We start from the raw sequence: 23,689 nt of genomic DNA on the forward strand, positions 1-23,689 counted from the left end.
GCAAAGAATGCCAGGGGGGTGGTTGGAGAGTAACATCTGTTTCACAGGCAGTGCTGGCATGAAAACACACACACGAGTGTACCCCCTTTTGCAGGTCTTCACCAGACATCAAAATATGTTTTCCTCCACTAAAACAAGTGTACAAAGAAAGGCCCAGGCCAACTCAACACTGCAGTAGACTGGATTGTAGGCCTATGATCACTTGCTCGTACCAGGTCATGTGTTAGCTACTTTGATTATACCATATTATGTACCACACTATGAATGCAGAATTTTCATGTTGAAGATGGTATCATCTTATGTCTTTCTCACAATAGGCTACATCTGGATTCTGGGTGCCCATAGGGGCTCAAATTATCAAGAAAGTGGTAATATAGCTCTCAATTGACATTTAAAGGGCCAGTGTTAGGACTGGACAGCTAATCACATTTGCATTGGTTTGTTAATGTATCAAGCAATTAATAATAATAAAAAAAGCACAATTCAATGGCAAAGCCTGTGTTTGCATTAGCCTATGGATTTCATGGATTTTTCTGTAAATAGATGTACTTGCTGGCCATGGAAACGATTGCATCTTGTATGGCATACCCTATTTGTAAAACTGTCTGGTGGCTGGATAACATTATTTTGCATGCAACCTTCAGAAATGCAAATACAGGATTAATTGTTCTTAAGGTATGCAAGTCATTAGGCTTATACAAATATCAGAACAGAGAGACATTTTGATTCTAGTCAATAAAAATGCTATAGATGTGTGGAGATAAAAAAATTAAAAAAAATGTAGAAAAAAAAATGTGATTCATTTTGTCGCATGGGTTTGTAGTGGCTCCAAACAATAGTTCAGTCTGGCGGTTGCGCATTTAGGACCTTGCGGTGGCTCGGCTACAACAGCCCCCCTATGGCGGCACCTCACCCCTTTCGGCCCTCCTCGTTCCGCACGGCTCATTGTTCTGAAGCAGATAGCTAGACAAGGGATGGAGAAAACACCGGGTGGGAGCTGAGCACCCGACTAACCAGATGCTAATTTACTCACGGCACCCAGTCACACAGAACAATTGTCGATTGATCGTTTTTTTCCCGTTCTGGAAAAATATAGACTAAAGTTTATTTTAGGAAGTTGTTGGGGTGTTTCTTTTCACAGACAAAATGGGGAACTGGAGATAATTCCATAGATTTTTCGAGGAATTTATTTGCCTTAAGAGTCTCTTCAGTTTGTATCCCGTTACTTTTGTCATTTTTGAGCTGCCTGGTCGCCAATCTTTTGTCACCCATTCATTCATTCGCCTATTTACCGTGAGTGACACTGTCACAGTGTGCACGGTGGAAGATGGTTACCCGGCTATATGCTCAGAAGTACCCCCCGGTGTTGCTCTGCACGCTGGCTGCCCTGTCATGGACTTGGGGCCCGGTAACAGCGGGTAGGAGTTGCTCCGAGACACGGCAAGTGTACGCAGAGAAGGGCTACAGTACGAACACTGCCCCGCTGACTCAAATCTCCGGTAAGACAGGCTATGTAAAGTAAACTGGTGGTTTTTTATTTAAATTAATCATCAAAAGTAGGCTATAGGTTATTTTACACATTATGAAGGGTTTTAGAGTCTGCTTGGTATAGCCTTACTGGATAATATGCCATGTGATAGAAACTGCTGAACAAAGCGAAATTGAGAAATAACAGGTTTGTCTGAGTGGTCCGCCAGGAAGGCTTATTTATGGGATGAGGAAATTGCGAACACCGGTGTGTAACAAAGAGCCTCGCCCCTAATTAGTGTGGCTGTTATGGACTGATCTGTGAATGACTTAAATAAAATAATAATTATCAACCTTTTTTCTTTTTTTGGAAAGAGTGCTTTTATTATAATTAGTATTTTGTGCTTGTGGCACTTGAGAACTGCTGTTAGTTGTTGCATTATCATGGGACATTGTCAAGGGGCGTGTGTGAGCGCTCAAGTGAGATAGAACACAGACAGACAAAGACAGTGAGCTGTTGATATTTAAAGCGGCAATCGGCAGTAGAAACAATTTTTTTTTAAAACGGTGTTCCCGCCCATGTTTCCGTAAAAAAAACGTTTTCTTGTTTTACAAAAGTTTGAGTAAAAGAAGCTTATATATATATATATATATATATATATATACACACACACACAAAAGTATGTGGACACCCCTTCAAATGAATTGATTCGGCAATTTCAGCCACACCCGTTGCTGACAGGTGTATAAAATCGAGTACACAGCCATGCAATCTCCATAGACAGACATTGGCAGTAGAATGGCCTTACTGAAGAGCTCAGTGACTTTCAACGTGGCACCGTCATGGGATGCCACCTTTCCAACCAGTCAGTTTGTCAAATTTCTGCCCTGCTAGAGCTGCCCCGGTCAACTGTAAGTGCAGTTATTGTGAAGTAGAAACGTCTAGGAGCAACAACGGCTCAGCCGTGAAGTGGTAGGCCACACAAGCTCACAGAACGGGACCGCAGAGTGCTGAAGCGCGTAAAAATCGTCTGTCCTCGGTTGCAACACTCACTCACTACCGAGTTCCAAACTGCCTCTGGAAGCAACGTCAGCACAATAACAGTTTTTCGGGAGCTTCATGAAGTGAGTTTCCATGGCCGAGCGGCCGCACACAAGCCTAAGATCACCATGCGCAATGCCAAGCGTCGGCTGGAGTGGTGTTAAGCTTGCCGCCATTGGACTCTGGAGCAGTGGAAACGCGTTTTCTGGAGTGATGAATCACGCTTCACCATCTGGCAGTCCGACGGACGAATCTGGGATGCCAGGAGAACTATACCTGCCCGAAAGCGTAGTGCCAACTGTAACGTTTGTTGGAGGAGGAATAATGGTCTGGGGCTGTTTTTCATGGTTCGGGCTAGGCCGCTTAGTTCCAGTGAAGGGAAATCTTAATGCTACAGCATACAATGACATTCTAGATGATTCTGTCCTTCCAACTTTGTGGCAACAGTTTGGGGAAGGCCCTTTCCTGTTTCAACATGACAATGCCCCGTGCACAAAGCGAGGTCCGTACAGAAATGGTTTGTCAAGATCAGTGTGGAAGAACTTGACTGGTCTGCACAGAGCCCTGACCTCAACCCCATTGAACACCTTTTGGATGAAATCAAGCGCCGACTGCGAGCCAGGCCTGATTGCCCAACATCAGTGCCTGACCTCACTGCTCTTGTGGCTGAATTGAAGCAAGTCCCTGCAGCATTGTTCCAACATCTAGTGGAAAGCCTTCCCAGAAGAGTGGGCTGCTATAGCAGCAAAGGGGGGACCAACTCCATATTAATGCCCATGATTTTGGAATTAGATGTTCGACGAGCCGGTGTCCACATACTTTTGTTCATGTAGTGTATTTTTGGTTCTGATGGGGTATGACAGTTGAACTAAGCTCATGAGGCATAAGTTATATTCTTCAAGAATCAATGGGTATATATCATTAATTTATAAGTCCAGAAATTGATGTAGGAACTGCTGATTGCCCCTTTTAAAGTGTCATTTGGGTGACAAATGTTTATTTGTTGTACTGCTGTGCACGCCTTAGTATGTATGAAGGTTTATTTGAGTGGTTTGGCTGTAGGCTATATGTGAGTGCTGAATGTGGGAACTGCAATATTGATTGTGTGTCTGTGTGTCTGGTTATCTCTGTCTGGGTCTTGGCTCTTCTTGTCCCGTGGGCCAGGGGAGCAGATGGCCGAGAGGAGGAGGGATGATGAGAGAGAGTTGAAATGGAGGAGAGCGAGGTAATAATGAGCGACAGAGGAGAAATCCAAGCTAGAGCCAAAAATAAAATGTTGAAGTTGGGATCCTCAGTCCAAGTTTTCGGAGGAAAAAGAAACAGGTGCCTGGTATAACAGAGTAAAATGATGTTTGCCTCAATAAGATGTTTTTTTCCTCCCACGTTGAGACATTGGAGATCACCGACTTGTTACTGGTCGTTAATGTTTGCATATGATTACCGCCGGTCATGTTATTAGTCCAACCTGGGTATTGGTGAACAAAGAAATGGTTTGCATCCCAAATGGCACCCTATATAGTGCACTACTTTTAACCATTTCCCTATGGGTCCTGTTCGAAAGTGGTGCACTATATAGCGAATAGGGTGCCATTTGGGATTGCGTTTTAATATATCATGTTTATAAATGCCCATTTTCAATTACTGCCTTATCTTTAATAAGGTTCTATTAATGACAGACAGATGAAGAAGAAGGATATCTGCAAGATCAGAAGAACCACTGCCACATTGGTAGAGTTGGTGGCTGTTCTAAACTGATAGACATTCAGTGAATGAACACAGTAGGCCTACTTTGTGAGCTATTATATTGAATGAAAGCATTTGAAGAATCATGGTAGCATAACACATCTAAGGGTAATTGACATTTTCCAATTAAGGTAGAATCAGGGTAGAATTATCAGTATTTTTGATATTGCGATATTTCTCATATGATACATTGTAGGGCTGGGGCGATACCAGTATCGCGATACTCGTTAGTATCGTGGCAAGGAAACAAAACACAAAGCGGATTTAACTTCTTTAGGAACACAGCCCTAATGTTGGAAACAAACATCATTATGTTGTCGTCCAGAGTCACATTTATTTATTTTACAAGAGCTATAGCACGCAATATTTTACATCCAGCAGGTTTTTAAAGGACTAAAGAGTTTGGTCTGCTTCATGTAAAAAAAAAGAATGCCATAGAAAAAATATGGCGATACTGTTATCATGGCAAAGCCCTAATACATTGCTCATTTATATGCCGTGGTGGTAAGTGATTTTGGGAAGAAACCTGTATCTGAGTCTGGTCTAGCAGGTAACAAGGTCGCTTCAAGCACATAAGCATCACCGTTAGTGCGGGTGTGAATTGGCCCTTCTTTCTACGTCTCCCCTCTGATTTCATACTATCTCTAAATTAAGTTAAAATTGTGAAGAATCTGAGGTAGCCTAAATGTCTCCCCTAAACCAGAACCATAAATTGAGCTTTTATAGATTAGTGTACTACTGGTAGTTGACTTCAGAGTGCTGATGACGGCAAAGCAACCGTTACTGTATCCTTCTGTCTTCACCATTAGTTCATCTGCCCACACCTCTTGTCTCTGATTGGCTCATATCTGATCCCGTCTTGTTTTAACATTGGTTCAGGTGAACACCTCAATATGCCCACACACGTCTTGTCCCAGTCTGTGATTGGCTCGCATCTGACCCTGTCTGTTTTTCTATTGGACCAGGTGAGCATCTGCGTCTGTGTCCCCAAGACTACACCTGCTGCTCCAGTCAGATGGAGGAAACACTGGCCCACCAGAGTGAGACGGATTTCCTGTCGGCCATCGACGACACCAGCCAGTTCCTCCTCACCACTTTCACACAGAGGCACCGCAAGTTTGACGGTGAGCTGGAATGCAAATCCGATCATAATAAGGATGCATAAGGGAACACTGTAAATAGTGTGACGTGAAATGACAACTGCATTGAGGAGTGGTATGTAACATTTCCTCTATTGAGAGGGCTAAAAGTACCTTAATTGCTAGACCAATATCCTATAGTGGGGATCAGCTAGTCATAGCTAGCTTATTCTTGAGCAGTGGTTCTTGAGACCTGAGTAAATGCCAGTGCCACCCCTGAATCACAACAACTTGTGGTTTAGTGGTAGTGAATTCTGCTTTTGGGTATGGAGAACTGGTGTGAATGTGGTGTTGAATCCCAGTGGTGTCGGACTCCGAACATGTCTACACCGTATCGTGCTTTTGACCATCTCATTCCTTTTTCTCTTCTGTCAGAGTTCTTCAGGGAGCTCATAGACTTGTCTGAAAAGTCCATGAATCAGATGTTTACTAAGACCTACGGGCGCCTCTTCACCCAGAATGCCAATGTCTTCCAGGAGCTGTTTGTGGAGCTCCGCCAATACTACTCCGGTTAGTGGGGACACTTTTCTCTCTCTCCTCTCTTGTTGGACTCTGCATTTGTGTACTTGTCACTATGGTACATTTCCCTCACCATCTCATCAGTTCAACAATGCCTTGTTTGCCAAGACGACAACAAATTGTCTGAACAAGTAGAAACAAACTGACCTAACCTAGGGACATTTTCATTAGGCACCAAACTGACTGAAACAGGGAATGACTACTTGGACTTATCAAATAAGAAGTGCTCATTTTCAATTTATTTTGCAAAATGTTTTCCAGTCTGAGAGTTCCCTCTTTTGTCTACAGGGGGCAGTGTGAGCCTGACAGAGGTGCTGTCAGAGTTCTGGTCCAGACTGGTGGAGCGGGTCTTCTCTCTGGTCAACCCCCAGTACCAGTTCAGTGATGAGTACCTGGAGTGTGTCAACAAACATGCAGAGCAGCTGCAGCCCTTTGGGGACCTGCCCCGGAAACTACGTTTACAGGTCTGGCAGGCTTGGTTGGTACAGTGGTGAAAAAAAGTATTTAGTCAGCCACCAATTGTGCAAGTTCTCCCACTTAAAAAGATGAGAGAGGCCTGTAATTTTCATCATAGGTACACGTCAACTATGACAGACAAATTGAGGAAAAAAAATCCAGAAAATCACATTGTAGGATTTTTAATGAATTTATTTGCAAATTATGGTGGAAAATAAGTATTTGGTCAGCTACAAACAAGCAAGATTTCTGGCTCTCACAGACCTGTAACTTCTTCTTTAGAGAGGCTCCTCTGTCCTCCACTCGTTACCTGTATTAATGGCACCTGTTTGAACTTGTTATCAGTATAAAAGACACCTGTCCACAACCTCAAACAGTCACACTCCAAACTCCACTATGGCCAAGACCAAAGAGCTGTCAAAGGACACCAGAAACAAAATTGTAGACCTGCACCAGGCTGGGAAGACTGAATCTGCAATAGGTAAGCAGCTTGCTTTGAAGAAATCAACTGTGGGAGCAATTATTAGGAAATGGAAGACATACAAGACCACTGATAATCTCCCTCGATCTGGGGCTCCACGCAAGATCTCACCCCGTGGGGTCAAAATGCTCACAAGAACGGTGAGCAAAAATCCCAGAACCAGACGGGGGGACCTAGTGAATGACCTGCAGAGAGCTGGGACCAAAGTAACAAAGCCTACCATCAGTAACACACTACGCCGCCAGGGACTCAAATCCTGCAGTGCGAGATGTGTCCCCCTGCTTAAGCCAGTACATGTCCAGGCCCGTCTGAAGTTTGCTAGAGTGCATTTGGATGATCCAGAAGAGGATTGGGAGAATGTCATATGGTCAGATGAAACCAAAATAGAACTTTTTGGTAAAAACTCAACTCGTCGTGTTTGGAGGACAAAGAATGCTGAGTTGCATCCAAAGAACACCATACCTACTGTGAAGCATGGGGGTGGAAACATCATGCTTTGGGGCTGTTTTTCTGCAAAGGGATCAGGACGACTGATCCGTGTAAAGGAAAGAATGAATGGAGCCATGTATCGTGAGATTTTGAGTGAAAACCTCCTTCCATCAGCAAGGGCATTGAAGATGAAACGTGGCTGGGTCTTTCAGCATGACAATGAACCCAAACACACCGCCCGGGCAACGAAGGAGTGGCTTCGTAAGAAGCATTTCAAGGTCCTGGAGTGGCCTAGCCAGTCTCCAGATCTCAACCCCATAGAAAATCTTTGGAGTGAGTTGAAAGTCTGTGTTGCCCAGCGACAGCCCCAAAACATCACTGCTCTAGAGGAGATCTGCATGGAGGAATGGGCCAAAATACAAGCAACAGTGTGTGAAAGCCTTGTGAAGAATTACAGAAAACGTTTGACCTGTGTCATTGCCAACAAAGGGTATATAACAAAGTATTGAGAAACTTTTGTTATTGACCGAATACTTATTTTCCACCATAATTAGCAAATAAATTCATAAAAAATCCTACAAAGTGATTTTCTGGATTTTTTTTCCTCAATTTGTCTGTCATAGTTGACGTGTACCTATGATGAAAATTACAGGCCTCTCTCATCTTTTTAAGTGGGAGAACTTGCACAATTGGTGGCTGACTAAATACTTTTTTTCCCCACTGTATATCAACTGAAAACTAACATAATTCATAATTGAATAATTAATATTTAATAATATTAAAGGGATAGTTAACCAATATGTAATTTCGGAATTTGGGTTAACAAAACAAAAGCGTAGATTGCGGTAGTACCTTGTACATAGACTGCTTACAGGGTAAGAAAACAAATATGTTATTTTGTAATTTGAGTGAATTATCCCTCTAATGTCTGTCACCATAATGAACAAAAGAGGCTGGTGTGATAAGTAATTCAAATCACCACTGAAACTCAACGATGACGTTACAGTAACACATAGGCGATCGTATTAGAGATAACTATTTGAAGACAATGAACTGAGTGTATTGACATACAGTAGAGTAGATTTGTGTCAGAAGGTATTAGCTGATCTCTCTTTCATTCAGGTGTCCAGGGCATTCATTGCAGCCAGAGCACTGGTTCAAGGCTTGGCCACAGGCCGTGACATTGTCAACAAGGCAGCTAAGGTAAACTGTGTGTATGTGTGTACGTGCACGAATATTAAGAATAATTATCTTTATTGTCTTCTATTGGTCTGCATTTAGCTGTTCCGTTTATCTCCCTAACATCCTACACCCTCTACTCTTCATCTCATCCTCCAGTTGAGTGCTGGTGCGGAGTGTGTGCGTGCCCTGATGCGTCAGTGGTACTGTCCATTGTGTCGAGGCATGCCCTCCCTGCGCCCCTGCCATGCCCTCTGCCTCAACGTGATGAAGGGCTGCCTTGCCAATCAGGCCGATCTGGACACTGAGTGGAACAATTTCATAGGTGATTGGAGGCGGGTATTAGGGAGGGTGTGGGTGGCTTTTGTTGGGCTGATTCGGTTTAGTGGGATGTTAAACATGATGCATGTAGAAATGTACTGTATAGAACCTACTCGCATTTCTATTCTACAGAATAACTGAGTCATGTATGTTCTATACATTGCATTTCTATCTAAAGTTGTGAACATTGCACCCATCATAAAAACAAAATGGATATATTTCTTATTAGTTCTCTTCCCTTTCCTTTTGTCATCCTTCTGTTTTCACACTTTTATCCAATGCGCCATCTTTCATCTCTCTCACTCTCTACTCTGTCAGATGCTCTGTATCAAGTATCTGAGAAGCTGGAGGGGCCGTTTAACATGGAGCTGGCTGCAGACTCCATCTCTGTCAAAGTGTCCGAGGCCATCATGCACATGCAGGAGAACAGCATCGCCACCTCCACTAAGGCAAGGATGGAGGGGATGGAGGGAGATTAAAAGAATGTGCTGTACATCTGTCCACAGTGCAGTAGAATATAGGTCATAGAATGTACATCATAGAATATAGATAATAAAATGGCTGATAAGATGCACATCGGCTGTCATTCTAGGTTGAAACAAGGCTTAACGTTTAACAGTTTTATTACTGCCCATGGAAGACCAGTTTGGGTCCAAAACCCCTTTGCTTCATCAAATTGTGGAAGTACCTGTAAAAACTGTGCATAGTACAATTTTACTAGTTACCATATTATTATTCATATATTGTTCTTAATTTAAGTATCCACTGTCTACCATTTTTTTTTCTTAAATCCATGTTTCACCCTTATTGTTGCTGGGATACATCAATTTAGATACATGTAGATAAATAGCTTTATCTCTGTGGTTTGGCTCTAGGTGTTCCAGGGCTGTGGGAGACCCAGGTCGGCCCCGGGCCGTTCTCGGCGCTCCCCCAAGGAGTCAGGGGGCAACAGGAGACCCTTCCGTACCTTCAGCCCTGAGGAGAAGCCCACCACTGCTGCAGGCACCAACCTGGACCGACTGGTAGGAGGAGGAGAGGAGAGGAGAGGAGAGGGAAGATCAGGGAAGGAGAGGGAGAGTGGGGTGCGAGAGGAGGAGGAGGGGAAAGAGAAGAGGGGGAGAGGAGTTCTTACCTCCAATTGATTTTCTAGCCAATTATTTTTGTAATTTATGCCCATGTTAGCTCTCTCTGTCCATATCTTCAACAACAGCCATACCAACAGCCATTTATATACAGTACATTCTAGTTTGTTTGATGATGAGGAGTCGGCTAAAATTAGCTTCCCACCTCCATAAGTTCAACAGCTATATAAGGGTTTACTTTACTGCATGCATCAACCAGTTTCCGTCTGCCCGCCTCCAGGTGTCAGAGCTGAAGGAGCGACTGCGGCCCATGCGGGGCTTCTGGGTATCCCTCCCACACACCATCTGCAACGACGAGAACATGGCTGCCGACGTCACCAACGAGGACCGCTGCTGGAATGGACAGACCAGGGGGAGGTGGGTGTGGACCAGGGGGAGGTGGGTGTGGACCAGGGGGAGGTGGGTGTGGACCATGGGGAGGTGGGTGTGGACCAAGGGGAGGTGAATGTGGACCAAGGGGAGGTGGGTGTGGACCAAGGGGAGGTGGGTGTGGACAAGGGGGAGGTGGGTGTTAGATAAGAAGCTGATGTAAAGGTAGAGGAGGATGTTAGTGCAAGGGAGAAAGAAGATGGAGATTTGTGTGTGTGTGTGTGCGAACGAGCAGGTAGCTAAGAACATATACTGATATGAGTCTTTGTGTTATTGTACTGATATTAGTTTGTGCTGTAGCTATGTCATATTGATGTGTGTGTGTATCAGGTACCTGAGTCAGATCAATAACCCAGAGCTAAAGGTGGACCTGGCCAGGCCAGACGTGAGGACCAGACAGCTCATCATGGAGCTCAGAGTGGCCACCAACAGACTGAAACATGCACAGGCCGGACAGGACACTGACTTCGTGGACAGTAAGCCCCTCCCCCCAACAGAAATGCCTAGGACAGTCATCCCCTTTCTAATTATGTTACTACTGTCTCCCTAACATTTTCTCTCTCTCTCTCTCTCTCTCTCTCTCTCTCTCTCTCTCTCTCTCTCTCTCTCTCTCTCTCTCTCTCTCTCTCTCTCTCTCTCTCTCTCTCTCTCTCTCTCTCTCTCTCTCTCTCTCTCTCTCTCTGTGTCTCTCTCTCTCTCTCTCTCTCTCTCTCTCTCGTCTGTCTGTCTGTGTGTGATATCATGTCTCTCTCTGAAGGTGAGGGCGAAGAGGGCAGTGGATCAGGCGGCGGAGGGGAGAGGTACAGTGATGATTGGCCGGGCTACGGGCCCTACTCCCCTCCCCACAGTAAGCCCCCACTTAACCCCCAGACCCCCATCAAGCCACCTCGGGTCAGAGATCAAACCGGATCCAAGTGGAACAGGAGCAAGGGACGGTCCATCTCAGCGGTCAGCCGGCCAGCCTTCTTCTCTCTGGCGGTTTTGTTTTGGTTATCAGTTATGGTCACTGTCTCCCCCATGTGGAGATAGGCAGTTACTACAGCCTGAAGCTCAGGGTTGTGTTCATTATGGCAAATAATGAAAAAATACATTTTGAAACACAAAATGAAAATAAGCATTTCTTATTGGATAAATCCAGGTAATCCCACCTTTTTTCAGGCAGTTTCTTCTGTTTTGTGCCTATTGAACATGACCCAGCTGAGGTTGGGTTGTTGTGGTTGGTTGAGGAGGGATTTAGTGTGCCTGTTTGATCATCAGCACAATGACAGTGGATGTGTTTGGTTATTCTAGAGGAGAACGAGAGAAGTTGAATCTAAAATATGGATGAATCCAGCACAAAATAATCTCCTTGTGGAAAATGTATTCAAGCACAAGGGAAATTACATTTTCTATGATTGGCTATCTCAGTGGTTCCCAAACAGTTTTTTAGCCCATTTAATTTGTTGTAATGTTTGAGTCCCTCAGATATCACATGAACACACATAAGACATGGTAAAATGTGTAGAATTGCATGAAATTAACTTTAAAACTGCAACATTTTATCTCCACCCCATGGCAAAATGTGTAGAATTACAGGAAATGAGCTTTAAAATAACAAAAATGTTATTTGCCAACAAGGGGTGTGAACAGTTTGTCATGGACAGTGCTTGTGCCCATAGAAATAGACACGAGCACTGTCCACCCAGCAATAAAATGACAACCTAATGTTAAAACCTCCACATACTTTAGTCAGATGTGGAAGGTATAACAGAACTTGTAGTGAATGAAAAGATAAACGGTAAGGTCAGGGTCTTATTAGGAACGGGCTTAGAGCATGTCACCATTTTGTGCTGCCTGCCCAGAAGTGATTGCTAATTATTATTTGTATTATTTTTTAATTGTATTTATTGATGTAAAGTGTTGTTTTATGTCGAGGCAGGAATTGATTGAAAGTGTTAGGGGCAGTATTTCCCCCAAATCCTGGTACTGGAGGTCCCCTATGTCTGCTGGTTTCTATGGAATGTGCATCTCAGAGGACAACCTCCTTGTAACATTGGCATGTTGTGAAGTTAATGTCCATTTCATTGTTCATCAGTCGCCAGTTCATTGTTGAATCATTTGCTCATCACCAGCTTAGGGCTCCTTCAAACCAGACAAACACTTTTTTTTATGGGAGCATTAAGGAGAGGATTGTGTTGTGCTGTCTGTCTGTCAGAAAGCTTACAATGACACATCAGTGAAATAATTGAAAAGTAGAATAGCATTCTTATTGGATAATTTCTCCCCATCCCATCACACTGCTGTGTTGGACATGCATTTCATGCGTCTTGGTTTGAATGTGCGGATATTAACCAGGGATATTTGAGGACCACTGGACCAGCCTTCATACAAAGTTTCCCCTGAGATCTCCCATGGAGAGATTGTTCCTGGGACTCATGATAGGTTGGGAGCAGCGTGTGTGTGTGGTTTTGTATCGTTTGAGTAAGGCTTAGTAAAAAAAAAGGAATGGGGTGTTGATAGGGGAGGTTACAAAATGGTGCTCAAAACAGTCTTTAAACTTTTGTATTTACTTTTCTGAAAAGCAACACAATCCCAATGGCAGCTTGGTTAAATGAGCTCTGAATAAGAAATGTGAAAGAGTGATTGATAAGAGTGAAAATGGAGGTGTGGTGAGTGTCTTAACCCTACTGTAAAGCCACATTAAATGTACCTCAGACAATTATTTCCTGAATGTCTCATATCATTTACTAACACACAACAGCGAGGGTTGAGAGAAAGTGAATGTTTATGACTGGGAACTTCAATAAAACTGATATGATGATGACACAAGACTGGTTAAAGGTGAGAAAAAGTAGCCAAGGACATTCAAGTCTCCACCAAGCATAGAGCAAACACTTACAGCAAGTATTAAATCATAACTAAATAAAAGAACAAGCTCTACAAAGTGGAGACAGATCGACTTGATTAAAGAGACTAGCGGTTGAAGAAAAGGGAAAGGTCATGAAAGTGTACAGAAAACGAGAAGAGAGAGAAGTGTAAGCAAAAAAAGATGGTTAATACAATAAGAATGTATTGAGAACGTTCAAGCACACTTTTTTTTGTTGAATGACCAATTGCAGCATCCCTTGTTTGAGGGGATTGTATGTTTCCTAAGGTTCTTCTTAACCTTGTACATTAGATAGTAAGTCTGTGTGGGAGTGGTGATGTATGTCAGGTCAAAATATGGATTTTGTCTGTTTATTTAATGAAGCATCATTATTAAATTCAACAATGATAGATGCTATTGACTATCAAAGTGCACCATTGAAATTAATGAGAGGTCACTGGATGGCGGTTGTTTTTATTCAATAAACTTTTGGTTTCTAGTCTGTTAGTGGAACCACTAGGACCTCATATCAACACTCCCATATAATATACTACATTCCATTACTGTAAAAGGATAGTTGATAGTACAACTTTAAGATGTAACCATTTTGGGAAATAGATTACTCCGTTTCATTAAACTGTCAAAATGTGCCTGTAAATCAATTTTTACTCTTTTCAGAATTCAAGTCTCTTCTGGTAACTTTATTATTGCTACCAGTGGTGCTAATGTTCAAGCTCACATTTGTATTCATATCCACATGGCAGTCATAGACACAGATTCACAGGTACAGTATGATATCAATACAACCATTAAAAACGAAGAAGTTAAAGGAAAACCACTGAAAACCATGACATTTTATGTACATTTGGGGGGTGCTCTTCAAAAGAGGTGGTAAGCTTTTAAACATTGGTGTACATACACAATCTTAAAATTTAGCTTTTTCACGATTTTGTTCAATTCATTGTATTGATGTGTGTCAAAGTCCCTGTGCCAATGCAGTTGGACCCAAATGGAGTGACGTTCCTCTGTGATCTTATGCATGATGTGGTACGTTTTAGCCACAGGGTACTTGAAGCATCTGCACTACAACATGATCAATTATACAACGGGTGGGTATAATCCTGAATGCTGAATGCAGGTTAAAAGCGCATTCCAGACGGTGTCTATTCCACAAATTACCACCGGCTATATCTATGACGTTAAAATGCCTATTTACTCTGTTCCATCTGACTGCGCAATCCACTGTCTCATCAGCCCTGCCAGACAAGTTATAAACTTGATTTCCACTATAAAAAGCATCTAGACATTATCTCACATTTCTTTTAGACTAACATGTAGTTTTCAACAGCTGAGATTTGTATAAGCCTTGCTTTCTGTCTCTCTGACATTTGCAACATTGTTTAAATATTCAAATTCGATCTCCAGCTGTCCCATAGTAATGAACGTGTCAGGACGAGACAGACAGGCAGGCAGCGTTTCTCAGCCAGTCGAAATCATGAATCAGCTGGCATCATTTTTATGGATATATACAAAGAAATGTCAATTGAAAAAAGGTAAAACGAAATCGCCCCTCATTAGCTCATTGTTATGGATCTATCTAAATAAATGTCACTAGAAAACAGCTTAACAAATGCAAATGAAGCTACTTTGCTGTTATTCTGGCTACACTTTTTGACGTGACTGGAAATTAGCCGTAATTGGCTAGCTAGCAGGTAAGGGATAAGCCAGTATGGCAATGGAACATTTAGAACGAAGGACTGGGTCGCGTCCATAGATACAGAACAAAAAGACTGAACGACTGGGTCGCGTCCATAGATACAGAACCAAAAGACTGAACGACTGGGTCGCGTCCATAGATACAGAACCAAAAGACTGAACGACTGGGTCGTGTCCATAGATACAGAACCAAAAGACTGAACGACTGGGTCCCGTCTCTGGCAACCAAACCAATAGAACGAAGGACCAGCTGGCTTGGGTAGCAACCCTAGATTTGTGTCGGGACTATATCTTGTGGAAGGATGAAATAGTATGAATAAATTAATCAAAATGACGTTTAATGAAAATATGTCAATCATTATTTGAATACGTTGGTAACCCGTTGTATAAAAGTGATAATTTCCTCGAAGCCGGTGTTTGGAGGATATATTCGCACGGTTTGCCAACAATACACGTGCCAATATATCCTCCAAACACCGGCTTCCAGGGCATTATCACTTAAATAGACAGCTTTATTTGTAGCCGGAGTAAACACAAACACACAAAATAAAGATTACCAGACGTTTCAATATTCATATCAATATTTGGCTTCCACCAGAGGCTGGTGAGAGGAGCTATATGAGGACAGGCTCATTGTAATGGAATAATGGAATGGAATAAAGGGAACATGTTTGATGCTTTTGCGTTCCATGTATTATTTATTAATTGCAAGGAGCCGTCCTCCTATAGCTCCTCCCACCAACCTCTGGCTTCCACAGTATGTATTCCACATTGTGTTACCTTCCACAGCAGAAAGCCGAGCAGAGCCAGCAGTAGCAGTCCTACCATTACTGAGAGGAAAATGACCCACCAGGCAACCTTAGCCCAGATGGCAGCCTTCCTCTCAGGGAACACTGTCAGCCTCACCAGCAAACACACCATCAAGCCATCAAAATGAAGGTACTTTACAGTATTTAGCTGAGACAGCAAGCACACCATCAAGACATCACGTCCATTACTTGGCGAAGCTCCTAGATGTGCGTTGTACCAAACAGATCACCGACCATTTCGAATCCCACCGTACCTTCTCCGCTATGCAATCTGGTTTCCGAGCTGGTCATGGGTGCACCTCAGCCACGCTCAAGGTCCTAAACAATATAATAACCGCGATCGATAAAAGACAGTACTGTGCAGCCATCTTCATCGACCTGGCCAAGGCTTTCAACTCTGTCAATCACAGCATTCTTATTGGCAGACTAAATAGCCTTGGTTTCTCAAATGACTGCCTCGCCTGGTTCACCAACTACTTCTCAGATAGAGTTCAATGTGTCAAATCGGAGGGCCTGTTTTCTGGACCTCTGGCAGTCTCTATGGGGGTGCCACAGGGTTCAGTTCTCGGGCCGACTCTAGTCTCTGTGTATATCAATGATTTCGCTCTTGCTGCTGGTGTCTCTCAGATCCACCTCTACGCAGACGACACCATTTTGTATACATCTGGCCCTTCACTGGACACTGTGTTAACAAACCTCCAAACGAGCTTCCGTGGCCTCCAACTGCTCTTAAACACTAGTAAAAACTAAATGCATGCTCTTCAATCGAATGCTGCTTGCACCCGCCTGCCCGACTAGAATCACTACTCTCAGCGGGTCTGACTTAGAATATGTGGACAACTACAAATACCTAGGTGTCTGGTTAGAACGTAAACTCTCCTTCCAGACTCACATTAAACATCTCCAATCCAAAGTTAAATCTAGAATCGGCTTCCTATTTCGCAACAAAGCCTCCTTCACTCATGCTGCTAAACATGCCCTCGTAAAACCTACTATCCTACCGATCCTTGACTTCGGCGATGTCATTTACAAAATATCTTCCAACACTCTACTCAGCAAATTGGATGTAGTCTATCACAGTGCCATCCATTTTTGTCACCAAAGCCCCATATACTACCCACCATTGTGACCTGTACGCTCACGTTGGCTGGCCCTTTCTACATATTCGTCGCCAAACCCACTGGCTCCAGGTCATCTATAAATCACTTCTAGGCAAATCCCTGCCTTATCTTAGCTCATTGGTCACCATAGCAACACCCACCCGTAGTATGCATTCCAGTAGGTATACAGTGAGGGAAAAAAGTATTTGATCCCCTGCTGATTCTGTATGTTTGCCCACTGACAAAGACATGATCAGTCTATAATTTTAATGGCAGGTTTATTTGAACAGTGAGAGACAGAATAACAACAACAAAATCCAGAAAAACGCATGTCAAAAATGTTATAAATTGATTTGCTTTTTAATGAGGGAAATAAGTATTTGACCCCTCTGCAAAACATGACTTAGTACTTGGTGGCAAAACCCTTGTTGGCAATCACAGAGGTCAGACGTTTCTTGTAGTTGGCCACCAGGTTTGCACACATCTCAGGAGGGATTTTGTTCCACTCCTCTTTGTAGATCTTCTCCAAGTCATTAAGGTTTCGAGGCTGACGTTTGGCAACTCAAACCTTCAGCTCCCTCCACAGATTTTCTATGGGATTAAGGTCTGGAGACTGGCTAGGCCACTCTAGGACCTTAATGTGCTTCCTCTTGAGCCACTCCTTTGTTGCCTTGGCCGTGTGTTTTGGGTCATTGTCATGCTGGAATACCCATCCACAACCCATTTTCAATGCTCTGGCTGAGGGAAGGAGGTTCTCACCCAAGATTTGATGATACATGGCCCCGTCCATCGTCCCTTTGATGCGGTGAAGTTGTCCTGTCCCCTTAGCAGAAAAACACCCCCAAAGCATAATGTTTCCACCTCCATGTTTGACGGTGGGGATGGTGTTCTTGGGGTCATAGGCAGCATTCCTCCTCCTCCAAACACGGCGAGTGAGTTGATGCCAAAGAGCTTGATTTTGGTCTCATCTGACCACAGCACTTTCACCCAGTTCTCCTCTGAATCATTCAGATGTTCATTGGCAAACTTCAGACGGCCCTGTATATGTGCTTTCTTGAGCAGGGGGACCTTGCGGGCGCTGCAGGATTTCAGTCCTTCACGGCGTAGTGTGTTACAAATTGTTTTCTTGGTGACTATGGTCCCAGCTGCCTTGAGATCATTGACAAGATCCTCCCGTGTAGTTCTGGGCCGATTCCTCACCGTTCTCATGATCATTAGATCTCCACGAGGTGAGATCTTGCACGGAGCCCCAGGCCGATGGAGATTTACAGTTATTCGGTGTTTCTTCCGTTTGCAAATAATCGCACCAACTGTTGTCACCTTCTCACCAAGCTGCTTGGCAATGGTCTTGTAGCCCATTCCAGCCTTGTGTAGGTCTACAATATTGTCCCTAACATCATTGGAGAGTTCTGTGGTCTTGGCCATGGTGGAGAGTTTGGAATCTAATTGATTGATTGCTTCTGTGGACAGGTGTCTATTATACAGGTAACAAGCTGAGATTAGGAGCACTCCCTTTAAGAGTGTGCTCCTAATCTCAGCTCGTTACCTGTATAAAAGACACCTGGGAGCCAGAAATCTTTCTGATTTAGAGGGGGTCAAATACTTATTTCCCTCATTAAAATGCAAATCAATTTATAACATTTTTGACATGCGTCTTTCTCGATTGTTTTGTTGTTATTCTGTCTCTCACTGTTCAAATAAACCTACCATTAAAATTATAGACTGATCATTTCTTTGTCAGTGGGCAAACTTTCAAAATCAGCAGGGGATCAAATACTTCTTTCCCTCACTGTATCTCACTGGTCATCCCCAAAGCTAACACCTCTTTAGGCCGCCATTCCTTCCAGTTCTCTGCTGCAAATGACTGGAACGAACAGCAAAAATCTCTGAAGCTGGAGACACTTATCTCCCTCACTAACTCTAAGCATCAGTTGTCAGAGCAGCTTACCGATCACTGCACCTGTACACAGCCCATCTGTAATTAGCCCACCCAACTACCTCATCCCCATATTGTTATTTACATTGTTATTTTGCTAATTTGCACCCCAGTATCTCTATTTGCACATCATCTTCTGAACATCTATCACTCCAGTGTTAATACTAAATTGTAATTATTTTGCACTATGGCCTATTTATTGCCTTACCTCCATAACTTACTACATTTGCACACACTGTATATTGAATTTCTACTGTGTTATTGACTGTACGTTTTGTTTATTCCATATGTAACTCTGTGTTGTTGTTGCTTTTATCACACTGCTTTGCTTTATCTTGGCCAGGTCGCAGTTGTAAATGAGAACTTGTTCTCAACTGGCTTACCTGGTTAAAAAAAGTTGAAATAAAAACAAAAAAACAAAAAAAATGCCTCTGCTCTCAGATCACCACTCAGCTCCACAGCCCCCAGTTCATCATCAGCGCAGCCGCCCACTTCCTCACTCGAATTTGCCAGTAAGACTTCTCGTCCCGCAGACACTGGTCTAGTGCGATCACAGCAAACACCCAACACATGGCCACTTGCATAGGGGCCCGATCCCCACAGAGAGACATTCTCCGCTCAACTCCAAGCCCGGAACACCACAAAACACAGGGCTTTTAAAATAAATTACAGCCAATCCCCAGCTACCTGTCCGATTAGCCAACGCGCTGCAGGTAAGTCTGATCACACCAGCCCCGCCACCCACTTACCTACCAATCCATCTCGTGACACATACACATTGTTTGAAGTACAATAGACCAACTAGGATTTGTGGTGCTCATGTGAATTTCCTTTCTTTTTTGGCTTCAGTAGTTTTAATTCATGATACTGCTTTTATAAAACTGTTACTAACATATTTTTTAAAATAATCTATTACATATTTTCATTAAAACATCCCTTACGAAAAAAGAGTCTGGGCAAAGAACCTTTTGGTCATGTTGCTACAGACACACCCCAGTCATTAGTTATTTTTGCATATTTGCGAAAGGACTGGTCGTTCTTTCTAAACAAAATGATTGCTTTGGAGTCTGGATAACGTTATTGTCACTTGAACCTGGAATGACAGCGGAAATACACATGCAAATGAGTCAACCACTTTATGTGGGAGCACCACACACAAAGCCTTTTCAAATCTATATGTAAACAATGGGATTTCCTCTGGTTGAGTATACTGTTTGGCTCAAACATTTTAACAATGTTTTATGGTATGCATGTGACTTCCTAACTATATGAAATCAAATTATGACACATCTTGTTTGCAATTCTATATAAAGTGTTTCAAGTTGTTTTTGGTTGGTAAAAATTGTCATATCAAAGTACTAGGAGATTTGGTGAAAAACCTATATCAAACAAACTTAAACCTAATCTGGAACATTATTTCAGTTTGCGGTAGAAAACAAGAGAGTTCAAAGGTCATGGTAACATTTCTGTTCTTTAGTTTGGAAATGAGCTCCGTTTGTTTACTCTCTAGTTAAGCATTACTGTAATATGAGACTATGGCCTATAAATATCCAACAATCATGTATGCCCCCTTCAAAGACTGCAATGGACTGAAATTCAATCAAACCCTGAGACGTATTTTGGTCGTTCTTTCAGATAATTAAATGTTTGCAGATCAATGGACACTAATCAACTAATACTAGGAATTGGTTCAAAATCCCCAGTAATGTGTTGTCATCATATTGAAAAACAAAACAGGAGACAGTAATTCAGGTGGCAAATTATTATTATTAGTTATTTCAGAGAACCACTTCATAGCAATCAGCTAAATTAGACAAGAAGAATATCGTCGCCATAGTGCACTGGCCATTCTCGTTCACAAGCAATGACAACTTTCCTGGTGGACGAAGAACCCTCATATTCACATCTGGGATGTGTGTGTTGACATAGCGTTTTCTTTGGACACTTGTGTTTACATATGACTACAGGGAAGGGATTATTGCTTTCAACCAGACCGTTTTCCCTAGGTGTTCCACCACCAGTACAAATGGCCCTGACCTGATTTGAATTGGCTTTAATGAAGGTGTTTTTCATTTTGCAATTTTCGCTATCAGGCTCGGTCAACTTCAAGTAGCCCATCACACCCTGACACTTCTGAATCGTCATATCCCCCTTGACGTGCTGTCGGAGAAAGTGTTGATAACGAGGGCTAATGTTGGCCGGTTGACCGTGTACCATCACTGTGGCACACAGCAACACCAGGAGCAGGAAAGCCCTCTGGAACCCCATGACTTCACCTAAATGGAGACACAGGCAGGGTAAGTCAGACTATTACTAGTATATTACTATTACTATTAATTACTATACCAGTGTAAACCATAAGCCAGGGGTCCCCAATTACATTCAGCCGTGGTCCGATTTTTCGGATGGTCGGGGGACCGGAACATAAAGAATTTGTTCACTGTAAATTGACCGCAAGAATCCCAAACAGATATAGTATTTGACAAGAACAGAATAATTTCATACCTTGATTACATTGTCATACGATCACATATGCCTCTCTATTTATTTTGTGGGAATACTTATGAACAGATTTCATACATTTAAATCACTTTGAGATGATTTCCTGGTGATTTTACAGTATTTTATGGCAAACAAGGAAAAATATGTATTTACATGTTTTTATATATATATATATATATATATATATATATATACAGTGGGGAAAAAAAGTATTTAGTCAGCCACCAATTGTGCAAGTTCTCCCACTTAAAAAGATGAGAGAGGCCTGTAATTTTCACCATAGGTACACGTCAACTATGACAGACAAATTGAGGAAAAAAATTCCAGAAAATCACATTGTAGGATTTTTTATGAATTTATTTGCAAATGATGGTGGAAAATAAGTATTTGGTCACCTACAAACAAGCAAGATTTCTGGCTCTCACAGACCTGTAACTTCTTCTTTAAGAGGCTCCTCTGTCCTCCACTCGTTACCTGTATTAATGGCACCTGTTTGAACTTGTTATCAGTATAAAAGACACCTGTCCACAACCTCAAACAGTCACACTCCAAACTCCACTATGGCCAAGACCAAAGAGCTGTCAAAGGACACCAGAAACAAAATTGTAGACCTGCACCAGGCTGGGAAGACTGAATCTGCAATAGGTAAGCAGCTTGGTTTGAATAAATCAACTGTGGGAGCAATTATTAGGAAATGGAAGACATACAAGACCACTGATAATCTCCCTCGATCTGGGGCTCCACGCAAGATCTCACCCCGTGGGGTCAAAATGATCACAAGAACGGTGAGCAAAAATCCCAGAACCACATGGGGGGACCTAGTGAATGACCTGTAGAGAGCTGGGACCAAAGTAACAAAGCCTACCATCAGTAACACACTATGCCGCCAGGGACTCAAATCATGCATTGCAAGATGTGTCCCCCTGCTTAAGCCAGTACATGTCCAGGCCCGTCTGAAGTTTGCTAGAGTGCATTTGGATGATCCAGAAGAGGATTGGGAGAATGTCATATGGTCAGATGAAACCAAAATATAACTTTTTGGTAAAAACTCAACTCGTCGTGTTTGGAGGACAAAGAATGCTGAGTTGCATCCAACGAACACCATACCTACTGTGAAGCATGGGGCTGGAAACATCATGCTTTGGGGCTGTTTTTCTGCAAAGGGACCAGGACGACTGATCCGTGTAAAGGAAAGAATGAATGGGGCCATGTATCGTGAGATTTTGAGTGAAAACCTCCTTCCATCAGCAAGGGCATTGAAGATGAAACGTGGCTGGGTCTTTCAGCATGACAATGATCCCAAACACACCGCCCGGGCAACGAAGGAGTGGCTTCGTAATAAGCATATCAAGGTCCTGGAGTGGCCTAGCCAGTCTCCACATCTCAACCCCATAGAAAATCTTTGGAGGGAGTTGAAAGTCCGTGTTGCCCAGCGACAGCCCCAAAACATCACTGCTCTAGAGGAGATCTGCATGGAGGAATGGGCCAAAATACCAGCAACAGTGTGTGAAAACCTTGTGAACACTTACAGAAAACGTTTGACCTGTGTCATTGCCAACAAAGGGTATATAACAAAGTATTGAGAAACTTTTGTTATTGACCAAATACTTATTTTCCACCATAATTTGCAAATAAATTCATTAAAAATCCTACAATGTGATTTTCTGGATTTTTTTTTCTCATTTTGTCTGTCATAATTGACATGTACCTATGATGAAAATTACAGGCCTCTCTCATCTTTTTAAGTGGGAGAACTTGCACAATTGGTGGCTGACTAAATACTTTTTTTCCCCACTGTATATATATATATATATATATTTTTAAACAAGGGGGGACAAATAAAATCACTGCCTATTGTGAAACCCTGGACTATACAGTATATTACTGTAATTGCCATCTTCCACTAAATTCAGTATGTATACCAGCAGCATTGCATAGCAATGTCTATCCCCCCCTTCATATTGTGATACTGTATATTTTGCTTCAAAACTGTAAAATATGTTTTCTCTAAGGGGAAAGGTAACAACACTGTTGTGTGTCTCAAATAATCTCACCTATTGATAAATATACCAAAAATAAAATGACAAGTCATTTCATTAACAGTTTTATACATCAAAGCTTGTCAAATGTTTGATGAAGTTACATAGTAAGATAGAGTAAGTAGAGTCATCATACTCCAAAGCCATTTTGTATACGTTATGCAAACATAAATTACATTATATAATTGAAATCCTAATTTGGTTTTTTAAAAATGGCTAGATTTTACTTGAGAGAGAAAGCACTTACCTCTGGCAACTGGTTTCAATGGCCTTCGATGTGACTGATAAGTTGTTTTCTGTCCTCTCAGATATCTACAGATAAAATACAGCATTAACCAAAGACAACAATCTTCAGATTGTGTTATTATTTTATGTTCTAGTACTGTAATCTAGTACTGTAATTACATCTTACCTGTTTGAGTGTCTCCACTGTGAAGTGAGTAACTCTAACCTGA

The 23,689-nt window shown here is 42.5% G+C and overlaps 2 protein-coding genes across 2 annotated transcripts; one reads left to right on the plus strand and one right to left on the minus strand.

Annotated features, from left to right (window-relative positions):
- The first annotated feature begins 863 nt into the window (after positions 1 to 863).
- On the plus strand, positions 864 to 11,801 carry gpc2 (glypican 2). The gene is made up of 11 exons (XM_041850231.2): positions 864 to 1,499; positions 5,218 to 5,376; positions 5,767 to 5,901; positions 6,199 to 6,374; positions 8,399 to 8,479; positions 8,615 to 8,780; positions 9,095 to 9,225; positions 9,652 to 9,798; positions 10,139 to 10,275; positions 10,618 to 10,763; positions 11,045 to 11,801. The coding sequence occupies exons 1-11, from the start codon at positions 1,328 to 1,330 to the stop codon at positions 11,314 to 11,316; spliced, it is 1,722 nt and encodes a 573-aa protein (XP_041706165.1). The 5' UTR covers positions 864 to 1,327; the 3' UTR covers positions 11,317 to 11,801.
- An 8,639-nt stretch (positions 11,802 to 20,440) lies between these two features.
- On the minus strand, positions 20,441 to 23,689 carry LOC121541272 (ribonuclease-like 3). The gene is made up of 3 exons (XM_041850262.1): positions 23,647 to 23,689; positions 23,482 to 23,546; positions 20,441 to 20,969 (listed from the first exon to the last, which is right to left on the minus strand). Exon 3 carries the CDS (start codon positions 20,959 to 20,961, stop codon positions 20,503 to 20,505), a length of 459 nt encoding a protein of 152 aa, XP_041706196.1. The 5' UTR covers positions 20,962 to 20,969; positions 23,482 to 23,546; positions 23,647 to 23,689; the 3' UTR covers positions 20,441 to 20,502.

This window comes from Coregonus clupeaformis, chromosome 3 (assembly GCF_020615455.1).
Source record: "Coregonus clupeaformis isolate EN_2021a chromosome 3, ASM2061545v1, whole genome shotgun sequence".
In the NCBI taxonomy this organism is placed as follows: domain Eukaryota; kingdom Metazoa; phylum Chordata; class Actinopteri; order Salmoniformes; family Salmonidae; genus Coregonus; species Coregonus clupeaformis.